We start from the raw sequence: 20281 nt of genomic DNA, 5'->3' as shown, positions 1-20281 counted from the left end.
CATGTCTTAAAAATGTCCATTTTTAAAAAATAAGCCTAAAGGTATTAAGTTTTGAGAAAGATCAAATGCAAAACAGTTTAGAGGTTGCCTACAATTACCTTCCCATACAGCTCTCCTCACAACACTCATGTCTTCATCCCCTCTTTCAATTAAACCCCCTCCCCTCTATCACTCTCCTCTTCTGTCGGCAGTAAGCAGTTAAGACTCAGAACTACTCTTTTCAAAATGGCCTTCAGGGCTGCATTCTGACTATGGAGTTAGGTAAGTAACCAAAGACTGAAGAAAAAAATAGTAATTGACAGGGCAGGAGGAGTAAATATTTCCCAAATTAGTGCAGATAATGGCCCAAAAATGATACTAGAGAAATCTTGGTAAAATTTTATTTTCTCATTAATTCTCACATTTTTTCTTTGTATATTGTGTACGAGTCACAGAATGATAAAACCTTTAGTTATATGAGTGTTTTTGTTCATTGTAGGTTATTTAAAGCATATTTGTTGAATATAATTTATTTGAATAATTCAGATAAAGCAACATGGCTCCTGGAACAACTGGATATTCACATGCAAAAGAATGAAGTTGAACACCTATCTCACACCATATACAAAAATTAAATCAAAGAAAGACCTTGGGATAGGTAATGGGGAATGGCTGCTAATAGGTACAGAGTTTCTTTCTTGGGTTATGAAACTGTTCTGGAATCATAGTGAGGGTTGCAAAAATTTGTGAATATAGTAAAAACCATTGAATTGTACACTTTAAAAGGGTGAATTTTATGGTACAGTATGTGAGATATATCTCAATAAAAAAATAGATGCAACAAAACAAAACAAATGACAGCAATAAAAACAACAAAACCATGGCCCAGAAAGTTGAGGCTTTTCATTGAAATGTCTGCTTAGGTAGTCCTAGACTGAAGAGGAATACAAATTAAAGATGAATGAATGCTTTTTAGTTAGAGCAAATTGAATATAGTAAAAAATATATACTGTTTTTCAATAATTTTAAGATGCATATTTTTTTCACATTTCTGAAATGGACATGCACTGTATAATTTATGGTATGTCACATTTTATTTGTCTGCATTTTTTCATTTTTTGTGAAACAAAATGGTGACGTGTCTTAGTGGTGTCAATTCAGTGGGTAGAGTACTTCATTTTGAGAACGATGTAGCAGAGGCTGCTAGCTGTTTCTTAATATGTATTCTCTGCTTCTCATATGGTCACAGGGCTGTTAGCTGCGTACGGGGCCACCAAGCCAAAGATTACATTCTTAGTGTTCCTTGCAGCTAGCTAGATGTGGCCACATGCCTAAATTCTGTGTGCAAGCAGAAGTACTGTGTGGAACTACTGGTTTGTGCCTTTAAAGGGAAGGAGGATGCCCTCTCCTTCTCTTCTTCCTTCCTTGCTTTTTTCTTCCTTATACTTTTCCTTTCTTTTCTTTTACCCCTTCCACCTTCCCTCATTCTAGTTTGTAGATGAGATGGTGGGAACTGAGCAGCCATCTTTATCCATGAGTTGGAAGCCACGTATTGAGTGTGATGAAGCAACAAGATACCCAATTTCTTAATGGTTATGAAACCAATATACTAGGCCTAGATCCTAGATTGACTATGCAGACTTTTATGTGAGAGAGAAATACATTTCTAGTTTGTTTAAGCCACTCTTATTTTGGGTTTCTCTGCTACAGGAGCTGAACAAATATTCTGTCTAATATAAATGGTTTCTGATGTTCATTTTTTCTGGAGGTAACCTATTACCTAACTTTCTGCAATGGGCATAACTCTTTCCTCTAAACACACACACACACACACACACACACATACACACACACACCCCTTGTCTAAGCCCAAAGATAGTTACCAAATATAGCATTTATTAATCAGGAATGTACTGTGAATAGCTTTTTACTTTACATTATCACGGAAAGAAGATGATCCCAGCCCACATTCACTCTCTAATTCTAAACAATACCTTTGTTAGGACTGTCTGTTCAGTGCAATGGAGGGCAGTTTTTTCAGTGCAACTGGGATTTCTTGATAATGTTAAATCTACCCTGTCAGTTGAATTCCTCTGGCTTTGTGTGGCAGTGTGGTAAAAATACATGATCGGATTTCACTGCTAAGAAAATTCTTTCAGCAATACATGTACAGTCAAGTTTGTTGCCTGGATAGCTGAACATTTGGGTCACAAGAGTTAAAATATAAATGTCTCACAGGAAAGCTTTACTGAAATGCAACAATCTGGATGTCTTGTCCTGTCTTAGAGTGGCATGGCTGTGAAGAGTGGTGCTGCTGGGTGCTCAGGCCCTTTTATCCTTTCGACAGTCATACTCTTGGTTCTTCATATTTGAGGAGATGGGACGGTGAGGAGGCCTGTTGGCTTCAGCTTATTAATGCCACCATCTAGGATACAGATTCTTGGATATTTCATCTTCACAAGATGAGCTGCAAACTGGGAAAAAATAAAGGGCCAAAGTTATAGAGGATATACAAAAAATCTCCCCAATCCCTATTTTTCCTCAGGCTGTAAAAGACAAAACTACTTCAATGTTACTATTGCTGTCACTGTTGTATTGATGCATCATTAATTTGTATTTTAAAATATAAATTAAATAACTCATAAGTTGAAAAACAACTTCTTTAAGCTATGGAATCAATGTGTACCTTAATTCTCTTTTATACTTTTGAACAGGCAATATATACACTTGGTAAAAAATTCATAGTATAAAGGGGTAATAGTGTGAAGTAATTCTTCCCACCTTGCTCTCCAGACTCCTCCAGAAGTCACTAATGTTACTAATTTTTATGTTTCCTTCCAGTGATAGTCAAAACATTCTCAAATCTATATTGAACAACTTTTGATATTACTGTCAACTTATTAGTTACTGTAATTCCAGGCACCATGTCCTAGAGAGGGCCCATAAACTGGTTACGTTTTTGGAGCAACCACAATTAACAGTTTGAGACCATAAACTTGGAATAAATTTTAAAGGATTGATCCAGGAAGATTTTTAGATGCCGAGCACAACAGGACTCTGAAAAAGTCATCAAGACATACAAATATCTTCCTGACTTGGCATGGATTACCATTCCCCATATCTTGCTCTTTATGATAAAGCAGCCCTGAACTGCTGGTCAGTCCTCTGATGTATAGTACTGCCTCATGATCTGGGCCTTTGTACAGGCTGCCCTCAGTTAGGAACATGTTTGTTCCATTTCCCTCCAGTTCCTACCCCCGGCGCCCCCGAGCTCCTCCTCAACACCAGCACCTTCACCTGCCGAATTTCTACTTATTCTCCTGCTCATTTTCTCTAGGAGATGTCCTTGACACTTTAAGCCTGGGTGAGGGGTCCTTCTTTGCAGCCCCCAAAGTTTCCTGTGTGAATTTCTATTTTTGGCCTTACCACATATATTTCAATTACCCACTTAAGAGCCTTCTTCCTCTCCTAAACTCTAAACTTCTCTAGGACAGTGACCCTGTTCCATTACTTTTGATTCCTAGTGCCTGGTATGTGATAGAGGCTCAGTATGTGTTTTCTGGACTGAACTAAACTCTAGTCATTTGGCATTGTTTAGTTGCCAAAACTAAATTATGTTTTGGGGCAAAATTATGAATTAAAGATGTTTTTCTTTGGCTCATTGGCCATTCTACCTCTATTCCTTCCTCTTTGTAGTGGATATTTGTGCCCTTTAGTTCTTTACAATTATTCGCTCAATCAAAACCTGCTCTCAGATTCCTTAAGAACAATGACTAATAGCTGCTCACAATGTTGTTGGGAGTATTTGAACCTTAATAGTTAGCAAAATATCACACCAGCTATATAGACTGCAGGATTCAAAAGAAATCAGCTGAGTGGTTTGGTGAGGATAAGTTCAAGGTCTTACCTTCAGGGATTCTGCTTTATTAACCTGGGGTTTAGAAATCTACATTTTTTAAAACAAATACATGTAGAAATTTTGACACAGGTAATCCACAGACAATATTTTGGGAAGCACTATCTTCAGCTAAAAGGATAAAGGTGCCAGTCAGTAGGTGGAAAAGATGTTGCTGGAAACTGGGATCTTATTAGTCTTCAAAACAACTCACAAAGTAGATGTCAATACTGCTGGCCCCACCTCTCTTCTCCATCATGCTCTGCAGTGTTCCTTAACAGAGACTCAAAGGGCTGATGATGTTACAAACTCTATACACTTTTAGAGTCACCAGATGGGAATCCTTAATAGTAATTAATGTTCAAAAGAAATAGTGAACCTCTATTTCAAAAAGTGTCAAGTGAGCTAGAGCGAAAATGTGAGTTAGTCTTCATCTCTTTCTTCTCACTTCTTTCTTTTTGAACTCCAGTCCTTAAGAGCTGAGGTACCAGATCCATCTGCCCTGAATCATGTGCAGGCAGCGCAGTTCTTAGTACCAGGTGATGACTGACGCATCCTGGCTCTGTTCTCCTGTATCCAGCATTGCAATTACTATTTAGGCTTAGAATTCTAAGGTAATTTTAAGATAAAGGGCTTCTGGATAAGCAGTCTTAGCTTTCAGTACTTTCTAAACATCGTGGAAGTCAGAAAATGAGTAGGGAAGGACTTATTGTACATTTAACGAATCTCTCTTACTTTTTTTTTTTTTTTTCTCTTAAACTATGCTGTAGAGCTGGGAAGAGTTCCCACTGTTATTGTAAGAAGGGGCATAACAACTAGGCTGCTGCTGAGCTGGAAAATGGTAAAAGCTAAGCAGGCAGAACAGGGCACTTTATAACAATCAGGTCTCTGCTACGTGGGAGGTCTAAAAGGAAAAGAAGAAAAGGAGTATAAGGAGATGGCAAATGTTTCTGTGCCTTGAAAAGAAGCAAGGCTGTGCTTAAGCACCGAAAAAGAGCAATTGTTGAGGTTTTGGGTGAGATTGTAAGTTCTGCTCCTCTGATCCTCAGATTCATTCATTCCTCTGGTTGTGGTTCTAATTATCCATGTTAACTATCGGTCCTAACATTGAAGCATGACTACCTCTGTTCCACTCCTACCATGGAAACTACTCCTTTTCTTCTCCATTATTGTTAATTTGTTTGGTCATTCATTTATCAATCAAACATTTTACTGAGCACACCTACTAAGTACTAAGCACTGTTCCAGTTTTTGTGGCACTTACAATTCAGTGGAGGAGATCATCATGACCAACTTATATCATGTAGTGTGCCTATTGCAAAAGTAGAAGTTCAGAGCACTTCTGAATTCAACAAGGGCTGGGGAAGCTGTTTTGTTTTCCTTTCATTATCGACATCTCAAGGGAATGGGAGCCCAAATGTGATGGCCACAATAGCTACACTAATCAGTACCGTACTCTGTGGATATAGCTCAACAGGTTGAGAAGGAAAATAAGGGGTGTGAATGTGCTGGGGTGGTTTTCCACTGTGTGAAAAAAGCCACATGACACATGGAGAAGATCTGGGGTGAGGCAGGGGAGTATCAGGCAAGCAAATTTCAGAGGTTCTTCCATCTTTCATGCTCTGTCTGGGAAAGCTCTGGCAGCCTGAGCGAGTAAACAAAAAAGGGACTGGATTTTGGGAAATAATAGCCCAGTGTAGAGACTATAGCTCCTGCACTGGGAGAGGCCTGACTTCAAATGGAAATCACAAATTTTGACTTACTGAGCAATAGTCTTAGTGTAACTGACAGGATATCCTATGGGACCAGTGGTTATGAAGTCATCAGATTCATCTGGGTACTTTTCAGAAAATGGTGATACCCAGGTCTACTCTACCAAAAACAAAAACAAAAAAACCCTGTTGCCGTCGAGTTGATTCCAACTCACAGCAATTCTACAGGACAGAGTGGAAGTGCCCCACGTGGTTTCCAAAGTGTTGACTGGTGGATTCGAACTGCCAAACTTTTGGTTAGCAGCCAAGCTCTTAACCACTATGCCACCAAGGCTCCAGGCCTACTCTAGACCAATAATAATTTGAATTTCTTGGGATGAAGCTCTGGTATCAGTTTTAAAAATCCCCTCATCCCCTTTAACTCCCAGGTAATTCTAATGTGTTACCAGCATTGAGAACCATCTTACTAGGTAACAGGATTCATGTGCAAGTCAGGTTTGTCTGGTGCCTAAACTGCAATTCTTATAGGTATAGTTCTGTGTGGACAGCAAGTCACTTTGCACCAGAAGAGACTGCTGTTTGTAGGGCTGGGATTTGTAAAACCAAATTCTATGTGGAGAGAATAGCGTTCTTCAAACTGCACAACCAGCCGAGACATATAGGGTGACATCCCATGTGTAGCTGGCAGGACCTGGCATTTGCTAGAATCACCTCAAACTGCAGAGGCAGCTACATTTCCTGTTGGTAGTACTCCCGTGTGCTCTTACATTTTTATCATTCCTCTGGTTAGTATGATCTTGTGCTGGTATTCATTTCTAGGGCATGGGTAGGCCCACCTGAAAAAAGCACTGTCTGAATGTGCCCGACTGTTCTGGGTGCCTTTCCATCCTGTTTTTTCTCTTTATCTTGCATCTTAGCTTGAGCTAAGAGATTGGTATGTTTGCCCAGAGGAAGTCAAGTTCTGCTGCAGTGAGAGAATGAGTAAAGGGATTTTTGAGCTGCCACAGAGAAATGCAGGTTAACAAAAGGCAAGGAATTAAAAAGCTGAGGATAAGTAAGGTTGGAGAGAAGCAAAGAACAGGGTCACGCTGTTTTTCACTTGGCCCCCTAGGACATAGGTTTGGGAAGAACTGATGGAAACAGAAGGAAGCTAAGACACGTTTGGGCTTCTGCAAGATTTGGTGGAAGAGCACATGGCAAAGCAATTAGTTTCTCCATGTGAAATTTTGGCATTTTGAGTTTTAAATTCATACTGGATGAAGTTCGCATGGATTGAGTGGCACTCTGGTGAAGTTGAAGTGAAAAAATCGTTTTCTCTCTTCTGTTTCATCTGTCCATTTCTTTCCCCTCCTAAAACCAAAAAAACCTACTGCTGTCCAGTTGATTCTGACTCACAGTGTTTCCATAGGGCAGAGAAGAACTGCCCCAGGGGCTGTCCAAGGAGCAGCTGGTGGATTTGAACTGCCAACTTTTTGGTTAATACCCGAGCTCTTAACCACTGCACCATCAGGGCTCCTTTCCCCTCCTAGATAATGCTAAATTTAGGGTAGGGAAATTTCACTTTTGGTTGGGGATGGTATTGATTAAGGAACTGGCAATTATCTTACAATAAATAGCGGTAGTACTTTCATCTTGATTTTATGGTTGTGGGTGCTGATGCTGTGTTAGTCTTATGTATCCTCTTGACTCTCTGAAGTGCAGAATACATGGCACACATTTATTATTTCTGGCACTGAGAGGTTGCGGTTAGGCTGATACTTCATGCAAATTATGTATCTATTTTTAAGAGTTTGGCTAAACAACTCAGATAAGTATTTGAGATGAGAAATAGAGTATGGGGTAATTTCTCCATCTAAAGTACAGTGTGGCCTTAGGTTAAATATAATTGAAGTGTTGTCTTATCCTGATTATTTCAGAGATTTCTGGGAGTCATTCATAAAGGTCTTTAGCAGTTGAACTTCCCATCACATTGATCTCCCAATGAAAAACATGAGTTGTGAAAAGGATTAGGAAAGAGATTATTGTTGTTAGGTCCCGCTAAGTCAGTTCTGACTTATGGTGACCCTATGTACAACAGAACAAAACACTGCCCAGCCCTGCACCACCCTCACAATTGTTGGCATGTTTGAGCCCATTGTTGCAGCCACTGTGACAATCCATCTCATTGAGGATCTTCCTCTTTTTCGCTGACCCTATACTTTACCATGATGTCCGTCCCCAGGGACAGATCAATCCTGATAACATGTCCAAAGTATGTGAGATGAAGTCTTGATATCCGCACTTCTAAGGGGCATTCTGGCTATACTTCTTCCAAGACAGGTTTGTTCATTCTCCTCGCAGTGCATGATATATTCAATGTTCTTCACCAACACCATAATTCAAATCATCTAGTCCACTGATCTCTTCCCTCCATTCAAGTCTAATTTTGAAATGTTATTTTTGTTTCAGTCATTGCTGTATTGCTCTGTTTCCTACGTTCAGATTTTTTATATTTAATTCATTAAACATTTTTAAATACTATTACATAAGGTGTGAAATGGAAGAAATGGTGAAGTAAAGGAGCTGAACTGAAGATTTCAGAGGGTGACTCCTGAAGACAATGTATTATAATAAAATAGGCAAAGACCTGGAGTTAGAAAACCAAAAGGGAAGAACACACTTGGCATTTCTCAAGCTAAAAGAACTGAAGAAAAAAACTCAAGCATTGAGTTGCAGTATTCAAGGATTCTATGGTCAAAAAATTGAATGATGCAGGAAACAGCAAATGAAGATGGCAGGAACACATGAGTCACTGTATCAAAAAGAAATGTTCAACCATTTCAGGAGGCAGCATATCATCAAGAACTGATGGGTACTGAAGGAAGAAGTCCAAGCTGCACTGAAGGCTTTGGAGAAAAACAAGGCCCCAGGAACTGGTGGAATGCCAATTGAGATGTCTCAATAAACAGTTGTAACACTGGAAGCACTTTCTATGCCATGAAATTTTGGAAGACAGTCACCTGGCCAACCAACTGGAAGAGATCCATATTTGGGGCCATTCCAAAGAAAGGTAATCCAATACAATGCAGAAATTATCAAACAATATCATTAATATCACACGTGAGTAAAATTTTGTGAAGATAATGCAAAAACAGCTGCAGCAGTATATTGACAGGGAACAGCTAGAAATGCGAGCTGGCTTCAGAAGAGGCAGTGCAAAGAGGGATAGCAATGCTGATGTCAGATAGATCCTGGCTGAAAGCAGAGAATAACAGAGAGATATTTACCTGTGTTTTATTGACTATGCAAATGCATTCAGCTGGGCAGATCATTAACAAATTACAGATAACACTGGGAAGAATGGGAATTCCAGAACACTGAATTGTGCTCATGCAGACCTGTACATAGACCAAGAGGCAGTTGTTCAAACAGAACAAGGGGATACTGCATGGTTTAAAATCAAAAAAGGTGTGTGTCAGTTGTATCTTTTCACCATACATTTTCAGTCTATAACCTGGGGAAATAATCTGATAAATTGGACTATATGAAGAAGAACATGGCATCAGGATTGGAGGAAGACTCATTAACAACCTGCAATAAGCAGATGACACAACCTTGCTTGCTGAAAGTGAAGAGGATTTGAAGCATTTACTGATGAAGATCAAAGACCACGGCCTTCACTACGGATTACACCTCAACATAAAGAAAACAAAAATCCTCACAACTGGCCAATAAGCAACATCATGATAAATGGGGAAAATACTGAAGTTATCAAGTATTTCATTTAACTTGGATCCATGATCAATGCCCATGGAAGCATCAGACAAGAAATCAAATGCTGTATTGCATTGGGCAAATCTGCTGCAAAAGGTCTTTTTAAAGTGTTAAAAAGCAAAGATGCCACTTTTAGGACTAAGATGCTCCTGACCCAAGCCATGGTATTTTCAGTTGCCTCATATGCAAACAAAAGCTGGGCAATGAATAAGGAAGACTGAGAAGAAGTGATGCTTTTGAATTATGGTGTTGGCAAAGAATACTGAATATACCATGGACTGCCAGGAGAACGAACAAATCTGTCTTGGAAGAAGTACAGCCAGAATGCTCCTTAGAAGTGAGGATGGCAAGACTTCATCTCACATACATTGGACATGTTATTAGGAGAGACCAGCCCCAGAGGAGGACATCATGCTTGGTAGAGGGTCAGGGAAAAAGAGGAAGACCCTCAAGGAGATGGACTGATGCACTGGCTGCAACAACAGGCTCAAATGTAGCAAAGATTATGAGGATGGGGCAAGATCGGGCAGTGTTTTGTTCTGTTGTACATAGGGTCACTATGAGTCAAAACTGGATGGTGCGTAACAATAACAAAGTGGGAAACTGGTCATAGTAATGACATCTCTGAAACAGTGGTTGCCTACTCCATTAATTTCACTGATAGAAGTGAAACCAGCAGTAGGGCAAGGCCAAGAAGGTGAAGACAGGGTCAGTAATCGTTTGACACCCCATCACAGACACTTGTGACAAGTAAGATGCAGAACAGGTAATTCTAGAGTATTAGTTTAGCATGTTGTATACTGGAAAATGGATAATTTTACAATAAGAATAAAAAAGCGAAGTGTTTGTAAGAACATCCATTACATGATAGAGGCTTTTGGATCTATGTTTATTTTAAGGGTAATTACTCTAAATGGTGTCTGGGATATTCAGAATCCATAATTTGGTGTACTTTAGTCTTGCCCGCAAGACTTTTAACCAAGTTGTTTCTATTCTTCTTGAAACCAATCTTTTGGATTAGGAAATTTGATAGTGTACAGATGTGTTAAAAAAAGAAAACATTTTTATGGTTTGTATTAAATGAGGGGATTATATAAATACCATGTTCTAAATCAATGTGCTTTCTTGTTTTAATTTTCTGTTGCCTATAGTTGTTTCAACTCTTCCTATTCTCTATCTTTTTATGAAGAAAATGTTAAAATATATATAAAAACATACAAGAATGGTATAATGAACTTCTATGTACCCAATACCCAGCTTCAACAACTGTAACTCATAGCCAATCTTATTTCATTTATTCTTCCCATCCACTTCTCTCACCTTTGTATTGTTTTGATGTAAGTCTCAGATATTATATCATGTCATACATAAATATGTATCTCTGAAATAAAAAGACTTTACAAAATACAACCATTATAAGGTTTTCACACCTAGAAAATTAAAAATAATTCCTTAATACAATTAAATATCCAGTAAATGTTCAAAAAGTGTTCAAATTTCCAATTAGCTCATAAATGTCATAGGATTTTTTTTTTTTTTGTAGTCTGTTTATTTGAATCAGAATCCAAACCAGGTCCACACATTGTGACTGGTGGATGTCTTTTGTTCTCCAAATCTCTTTTTATTTCCTTGAAGGAAGCTCATTCTGTCTCAGATCCACACCAATCAAACTTTTATCTGTATCACTCCCTGATACATACTCTTATAATTTCCACACTGTCACAGTGCCAAATTAAATTTTTAAGACTCAATCCCAATTAGATTTGATCCATTGGCATCATCTAACACATTTGATCATGCCCTTCTCTTTTAAAAATTTATTGCATCAGCCTTCAGGACACCAATCTCTCTTGGTTTTCTTCTGTTACAAATTGAATTGTGTCCCCCAAAAAGATGTTTTGGTACCTGAAAATGTGATCTTACTTGGAAATAGTAGTTTTGCAGATGTAATTAGTTAATATATCATCATACTGGAATAAGACCAGCCCCAATCCGGTATGACTGGTGTCCTCATAAAAGGAGGAGAAAAGACACAGAGAGACACAGGAGAAGGCTATGTGACAATGGAGGCAGAGATTTGAGTGGGAGTTACGCTGCCAAAAGCCAAGGAATTCCTGGGCCTTCCAAAAGCCAAAAGAGATAAGTAAGGATCTGCCCCTAGAGCCTTTGGAGAGAGCATGGCCCTGCGGACATAGTGAATTTGGACTCTGGCTTCCAGAAATGTGAGAGAATAAATTTTTTGTTTTAAGCCACCCAGTTTTTGGTACTTTGTTCTGGCAGCCCTAGGTAACGAATACACCAATCACTCTTGTTTCTTCTCCTAGCTCACTAGCTGTTCCCTCCAGTCTCATCCTGACTGCTATTCCGTGGCTCCTGTTTACTGACCTCTTCTCTATCTATATTCATCCCTCAGGTGGTTTTATTTAGTCCCAGGGCTTTAAGTCCCATCTATATACTGAGGACTCAAAGTTTATATCTTTAGAGTCTTTACTGAACTTTAGACTTATACATCTGTTTTGTCGACATCTCTACTTAGATGTCTAATAGCCTTCTCAAACTTAACATCTTCAAAGGAGAGCACTTGATTCTTACCCTGCCTCCACTCCTAACTCCACTCCTAACCTCACTCCTGAAGCCTTCCTCATCTCAGGAAATGGCAACTCGACTCTTCCAGTTGTTTAAGCAATAAACCTGGAAATATATTTGGTTTCTTTTTTTTCTCTATCAATGGATCATGTAGTTTCTAACTTTTAAAACATATTCAGAATCGGGTAACATCTCACCACTTCTACCACTACCATTCTAGGGCAAGACAATGTGATTTCTTACTTAAATTATTGCAGCAATTTTCTAACTAATCTCCCCTGTTTCTGTCCTTGCCCCTATGGTTTATTCATCACACAACAGCAAGGGTGATCCTATTAAAATATGTCAGATCATATAACTTCTCTTCTCAAAGCACTTTAATAGCCTCTCATTTAATTCAGAATAAAATCTAAAGCCTTTACTACTGTCCATAAGGTCCTACATGATCCCCACTTCCCAGGGCAGCTGTGGCTATGCCACCCCTACAGACAGATGCAGTCTAGTGCATTAATCATTTGTACCACCCATGGATCCTTCCCCACCAACAACCTCTCTAATCTCATCTCTTCATCCAAGCCACCATCACTTCTTGTTGTTGTTAGATGCCATCGAGTCGGTTCCAACTCATAGTGATCCTATGTACCATAGAAAAAAACACTGCCTGGTCCTGCACCACCCTCGTAACCGTTGGTATGCTTAAGCCCATTGTTGTAGCCATTGTGTCAATTCATCTCATTGAGAGTCTTCTTTTATGCTGACACTCTACCAAGCATGGCATCCTTCTTCAGGGACTGATCCTTCCTGACAACATGTCCAAAGTATATGAGATGTAGTCTCGCCATTCTTGCTTCTAAGGAGCATTCTGGTTGCACTTCTTCCAAGACAGATTTGTTCATTCTTTTGGCAGTCCATAAAAAACTGTTTGTTCCACACCTTCTAGTGGCTTTCCATCTCACTCAGAATAAGGGCTTCCCTCACTACCCTATTAAAAGAATAAATACCAGCACTCCTTTCTCTCACCCTACTTTATTTTTCTTTTTAGCATTTACCACGATATAGTATACAGCTGTCTCTCTATCCCAAGACATCGTCGTGAGTCTGAGCTGACTTTAGGCAACTAACAACTCCCAATATATTGTAAACTCCATGCAAATAGCGATTTTGCTTTACTTACTAATGCTTCTCCAGTGCCCAGAACAGTGCCTAGAATATAGCATTTACTCCAATACCTGCTGAATAACTGATTCATTTATTCAGCAAATACTTTTTGAGCATCTACTGTGTTTAAGGCACTATGATATGCACTGGCTAAGCTGTCTTACCTCATTGGAATAGGTAGAAATAACTTTAGGGGAATAGTAAGTAAACTGTCTAATTGGCTCTGGTAAAAGTCACATGCTGTTTTCTTTTACCCTTCACTAATAAGGTCTTCACTCAACTATTGTATGAACTGATAGAAGTAAGCTGCATTTTAATAAAAAGATGTCTTTTAAAAGTATAGATGATGATGTTTATAAAGACAGAAATAGTAAACCCTTGTGTGATAATTTTAATGTAGAAGTCTACAGAGTGGTCAGAGGAGCAAGTTCATTTTCATAGTTCAGGAACTGAAGTAGATACAAACATCTTAAGAGGATGTTTAGTTTTAGTAGTTTCTACTCTTAGGCTTCATGCTTACTTCTAAGTTCTCTTCTTTCAATGTTTTTTTTTTTTTTTTAACTTGACATTTTTCAGTTGTAATGTGGGCCACTTAAGAGGTATGTGAAAAAAAGGTAAATTAATATGTTCATGAGCAATTATAAAATTCTCTTCCTTTGCCTCTTTATTTTAATCTCTTATACGTAATTCTAGCAAAATCTTATGTGGTGTAAAGGAAGAGAATTCCCAGTAACAGATTTTTTTTTCTCTTACATTTCAAAATGGTGTATTCCTTTCCTTTCTCTTCCATTTTCCCTTGATCTTGTTTCTTTTGTTTATCTCCTCTACCAGTGACTTGTACTAAAGAAAAATTTTCTCATTTGTTAAGATAGCTTGTAATGAAGACAATGGATTTTTCCAGTTTCTTAGAATAAATATGTTATATTTATTTTTTAACTTTTTTTTAATGACAATCTGTTGTTGAGGCAACCACTTGTAATTTGTTTTCTTTTCTGGAATAATGCATTTATAGGCTTTTAAATTTAATTATAGGAAAGAAGCAACCTACATCTTTTTTCTCTACTATTAAATACTAAGCATTTATTTCATAAGTGGTAGAATACCATAGCTATGTATCTAGTTTTAACTCTATCTAGAATTCTAGTCTGCAATATCTAAATGCTCCACTGACATTTTTACACTGGTACCACATTAGCACTTTAAACTCAACATGTCCATCATTCACCACACTCCCTCCAAACTTTCTTCTTCTCTTCCCTGTCTCTGTTAATGGCATCAGTGACCTCCCAAAAACCAGACCTGGAAACTTTATTATCACATCTGATTTTTTTTTTTTTTTTTAAATCTCCTTTGGCTCCACATTCAATTAGGCACAAAGCTGTTTCAATTCTGTCTGTGATTTGACTTAGATCCATTCTTTCCTTTCCATTCCACTGATCCTACTCCATTTTATACTGCAATGACTCTTGGGTTAGCTCCTAAATGGACTCCATGCTTCCAGTTTCCCCATTGCTGTTTTACCCAGTGGTCTGCTATCTAAAATGGTAGTGTTATGGAAGATCCTCAGGGACTCCTCCACTGTTGTGTGGAGGGTTTTCCTTTCTATGTCTATTTCCCGTTCTATGGCAAAGTAAGTCAAGATCTGTGTATCCCTTCCAAGAAATAGCTTGCTTACCTATAGTCAGTAAGGACAATGTGTAGTATCTAAAGCCCTACCAAAAGTTTCTTTTTGGCCAAAAAAAGTGAAAAGACAAGCTACCAACTGGGAGATTATCTTTGGAAACCATATATCCAATAAGAATGTAATAACAAAAATACATATAAAACTGTAACAACTTAACAACAAAAAGACAATTAACCCAATCACAGAATAGGCAAGGACTTGAACAGACCTTTTACCAAAGAGGATATTCAAATGATCACCAAACATATGAAAAGATGATCAACATCATTAGCCATGAAAACCCAAAACCCATTGCTGTTGAGTATATTCCAACCTATAGCAACCCTACAGGATAAGTAGGACTGTCTCATAGGGTTTCCAAGGCTGTAAGTCTTTATGGAACTAGACTGCCACATCTTTCTCCAGTGGAGCGGCTAGTTGGTTAGAACTGCCAACCTTTTGGTTAGCAACAGAGCACTTAAACCACTAAACCACCAGAACTCCCATGGGCCATGAAAACCCATTGCTGTTGAGTTGATTTTGACTCACAGAGAACCTGTAGAATACAGTAGAACTGTCCCATAGGGTTTCCAAGGCCTGGTTGGTGGATTCAAACTGCTGACCTTTTGGTTAGCAGCCAAGCTCTTAACGAATGTGCCACCAGAGCTCTGTCAGAGAGCTACAAATCAAAACCACAATAAGATACCATTTAACTGATAAGATTAAAAAACAAATCAGAAAATAACAAATGTTGGAGAGGATATGAGAAAACTGGAACCCTTATCCACTGCTGGTGGGAATGCAAAATGTTACGGCATTGTGAAAAACATTGTGGTGGTTCCTTAAAAGACTAAAATAGGACTACCATATGACCCAGAAATTCCACTTCTAGGTATATGCCCCCAAACTTGAAAGCAGAGACTCAAACAGAGACTTGTATACCAGTGCTCACTGCAGCACTACACACAAGAGCCAAAAGGTGGAAACAACCTAAATGCCCATCAACCGATGAATGGATAAACATGTGGCATATATGTACAATGGAATACTACTTGCCATAGAGAGAAATGAAGTCCTGACACATGCTACCACACACGTGAACTTCAATGACATTATTCTGAGTGAAATGGGTCAATCACAAAAGGACAAATATTGTACGACCTCACTTACATAAAAAGACAAGAAAAGGCATATGTATAGAGACCGAAGCTTATCAGTGGTTACCAGGAGTAGGAGGGAGGGGGAAAGGGAGGGTTAATGGTGATGGAAAAATCATATTAATTAAGGGTAGGGTTGTACAGTTGATTATTGTAATTTCTGTCAGTAAGCTGTACACCTGTAAAAAGCTGAGTTGGCAAAGTTGTATGATAGATACGTTTACAAAACAACAAGAGTAGATGCTGAAGCTGTTTATGTACAACCAATACCTCATGGGATTTGGTTCCTTGGTTTGGAGATTTAGGGTCACGTTTTCATGCTACACCCCAGATAACTGGCCTAATAATGTGTTAAGTGCTTGTGCTCTACCTTCTTATTCACTGTGTAGTGCCTGGGGTCTTAAAAGCTTGTAAGCAGCCATGGTAGGCAAGGCAATTAGTCTGTATTAGCCTGGAGCAACAGAGGAAGAGGAAGAGTCAGGAATAGGAGGAAATACAGAATGTGTGGCTAACTGCCTCCATGAACAACTGCCTCATTGGCCATGAGACCAAAAGAACTAGATGTTGCCTGGCTACTCATGCTGAACATTTTTATGAGATTCTATAGATCTATGATCAAAATGGGAAAAACACAGAACAGAATTTCAAATACTCATGGACTACGGAGTTTCTGGAGCCATAGAGGCTGGATGAAACCCTGAAACTACTGCCCTGATGTAATCTTTAAACCTTAAACCAAAAATATTCCCTGAAATCTAAAAATCAAACAGTAGTGTAGCTTAACTAGTAAAAAATGTCTGCCTTAAGCGTTAAGTTTATTTATTTATTTTTAAAGAGCTGTCTCTATAGGATCAAAGTGAAAACAGCCACTCAAAAGATTAGATAGGAACCTTGGGAGGCAGTGAGTTCATGTTAATATAGGAGGAACAATTCAGAAAAGGAGGGTGAGAATGGTTGCAGAACCCAAAGAATGCAATCATTGTCACTGAATTACACATGTAGCAACAGTTGAATTGGTGTATGTTCTGCTATGTATATCTTAAACAACAACAAAAACAAAATAAATTAAAAAAAAAGAAATTTTCTTTTTGATCACAGTAGTAACTCTAAAGTCTTTTTGCAATTTGAGAAAGACAAAAGAAATTCTTTCTAGACTTAGAGTTGATTGTCCTTTATATAAATAAATACATTATTTATATTTAAATTAAAGATTGATGAGACAGTCATCCCTTAACACCCCCAATAAGGTAAGAAAAGATTGTGACTGGATGTTACCGGCACTTTGAATCACATAATAAAAAGAGTGGGGCCATTTCTCCAATCTCCTTTTGAATAATTGCAGAGCTTTGGCTCTAAGTCTCAGGCAAATCCCTCTGTTGTCTACTCCCCCCAGGCAAGTGAACTCTGGGATCTAACAGCTATTTAGTTACTGGAAGATTCCAAGCTTGAGGGAGAGGGTCAACAGGGAAGAACCTGGCACTGAGATAGATTGGGAATATAGGGAAAGGAAGGCTTCAACTGGTCTGTTTCTTGATTTAAAATTTCTATTTCATTGGGATCAATGGCAAAAGAGAGAGAAGGCAGCTTTGGCAAAGCTTAACACAAATAAAAAGGTCATTTTCCAAATTACTTTTCTTAAATACAGCTGAGGGCATCACTTTTTTTCTTAGAAACCCCACTGCTCCAATGTAAACTCCTTAGCATAGAGTTCAAGGCCCTCTACAACCTGATACTCCACCTACCTTTCCAGCCTTATCTTCAGTAAAGATGCTCTTCAAAGAAGCCTTGTGCCTTCCAGCCAGCCTGTGCTGTTTTCTTTGCCTTGAATGCCCCCTCCTAACTTTTGCCCTTCCCCCCTACACTTGCATTACTGAAACCTACCAATAATTTAAGGCCTATGTCTATTATCACCATCACCATGAAACTTTCGGAATCCCTCGCTTAACTAACAAGAAATTTCTTCCCTCTCTGTGATTTCCTAGAGCTCTAATTACAAATCTCATATGGTACATTCCACATTCTATTCTGAATTTTAATAGTTGTATAAATGTGTCATCTTCCCAAAAAGATTTAAAGTATGTTTTATGAGGCCAGGGATGGTGTCCTTCTCATCTCTGTTTCCTCATGATAAGTTCCATCATGCAGGCACTCACTGTTTGCAGTCTTGAATTAAACTAGTACTTGAAATTAGTATTTTTTTTCTTTCCTTCCTCTTATACCCATCTGTGCCAGTGTATGGTCTGCTGCAAATTATTATTTTTCATGTGCTCATTCATTAATTTAGAGAATATTAATTCAACCATCAACTATTTATTGAGTTCTTTCTTTTAGAGCCCTGGTGGCTCCGTGGTTAAACACTCAGCTGCTAACCAAAAGGGTGGCAGTTTGAATCCACCTGCCGCTGCTTGGAAACCCTATGGGACAATTCTACTGCATTGTATAGGGTCGCTATAAGTTGGAATTGCCTTGACAGCAACAGGTTTGATTTTTTTGGTTTTGGTGATCAGAGCATGGATACAACAATGAACACAACATATCCCTGTTCTCAGTGTGTATGGAGTTCAGTTGGGGGTACGGATAAGTGAAGAGGTGATTAAATACAAGGCCAAAGTCATCCTCAATGGTTGTGCAAGTTGTGCGCTGCATGAGGGAACCTGGGAAAGGGGATGACTGGAGGATAAAATGTAACTCATTCTCTCCTTTCCAAGCTTTGTGTCCTCAGATAGTGCTGTCTGCCCCTCAGAAAAGGATGGATTTTATCTAACTCATACAGAAACTCTATATATATGGTAGTAGCCACAATGCCACTATAAGAGTAAGTACAAAGTTTTCTATGAGCTCTTGGGAGGCATAGTTAGATTCAAACTTAAAAGGTTAAGGAAAAGTTCCATGAAAAAAATGCTATATAAACTTAGCCTTTCAGAACAAATTTACCCAGGTGAAGAGAAGTTGAAAGAATGCTCCAAACAGAGGAACGAAAAGACAGTTAAATAAGGAATTTATTATTAGCTGCTATCAGATCATCCCTGACTCATGGTGATCCCATGCATAACAAAACCTGTCCTCTGCCATTGGCATGACAGTTTGCAAATCGGATCATTGTGATCCATAGGCTTTTCATTGGCTGATTTTTCATAAGTAGATTGCCAGGCTTTTCTTCCTAGTCCATCTTAGTCTGTGAGCTCTGCTGAAACCTGTTCAGCATCAAAGCAAAACGCAAGCTTCCACTGACAAATGGGTGGTGGCTGCAGATGAGGTGCATCGGCTGGGAATTGATCTCCAGTCTCCTGCACGGAAGGCAAGAATTCTACCACTGAACCACCAAACAAAACCCAAACCAAACCGGTCGCCACCTAGTTGATTTCGACTCATACTACCAATGCCCCCATAAAAGGAACTACATCTAGTTAATTATGGCTGGAATCTAAGATGGTGAGAGGAATAGTAGTGAGCGATGAGCTTGGAAAGCTAAGCAGAGTTTGGATCATGAAGGGCCTTTAAGCCATTATTAAGAGTGTGAATTTCATCTTGAAGGCAATGGGAAGACAGAGGCATTTTGGCAATGATCAGATTCAGATTTACATTTCTAAAAACTCACTTTAGTTGTAGAGTAGACGTGCAGGAAGGGAGATTGCAGGCAGGGACAGTGGGGAGGCTCTTGTAGTATGTCAGGCGTGAGATATTAGTGACTTGAGTGAAGACAGCTGGGTGCTGGGGATGCAGAGAATATTAGGCCTATTTAACAGGATGATAAGCCAAAAGATTATTTTTCATATATTTGTTGTCACTAGTAAAGAAGAAGGTGAGAGAATTCACTATTTCAATCAAATAGGCTGGTGGTATAGAGAAAAGTGTAGGAACTCTGTAGTTAGCAGTCCTGAATTTGAATCAGGAATCTGATACTTGTAACTTAACTTTTTTGGCTTTTGTTTCTTCACCTGTTAAATGTGCAATAATAACACACATAAAGGCCTTTTGAGGGGATTAAATTAGATTATCATATGTATAAGTGCTTGATTCATCACAGGTACTTAGTACAAGCTAGTTTCCTTCTTTTCCCTCTTTCATTTTTAACACTTGAAATTATATAGATACAAATTTCAAGCAGACTTGGCCCCAAATGGGATGTAAGGTGGGTCTGTTTATGAGGTAGCAGTGATTTATACCAGTTACTCTTAATGTTTACTGGGCCACATACCCATTTAGCAATCAGATGAAAGCCATGGATCTTTTCTCTCAAAAAAAACGGCATGCGTGTATAACATTTTACATGTCACAGAAATTCCTAAATTGAAGGAATTGAACAAACAAATTCAATTTCTAAAACTCATCTACGAACTTCAGGTTAAGCAGTTTTCTTTCATACTAACTGATGTAA

General features: G+C 38.6%; 1 protein-coding gene across 1 annotated transcript in view; it reads right to left on the bottom strand.

Moving 5' to 3' along the window:
* Nucleotides 1-372: 372 nt before the first annotated feature.
* Nucleotides 373-20281, bottom strand: part of TBCK (TBC1 domain containing kinase) — a 272075-nt gene continuing 252166 nt past the window's right edge. Inside the window, exon 26 of the mRNA XM_049885573.1 lies at nucleotides 373-2453. Within this exon, the coding sequence (XP_049741530.1) occupies nucleotides 2343-2453 (111 nt within the window). The 3' untranslated portion in view covers nucleotides 373-2342. The remainder of the gene's footprint in view (nucleotides 2454-20281) is intronic.

Source organism: Elephas maximus, chromosome 5, assembly GCF_024166365.1.
Source record: "Elephas maximus indicus isolate mEleMax1 chromosome 5, mEleMax1 primary haplotype, whole genome shotgun sequence".
In the NCBI taxonomy this organism is placed as follows: Eukaryota; Metazoa; Chordata; class Mammalia; order Proboscidea; family Elephantidae; genus Elephas; species Elephas maximus.
Note: the sequence above shows the minus strand (reverse complement) of the source record. Positions and strands in the feature narration are given on the sequence as shown.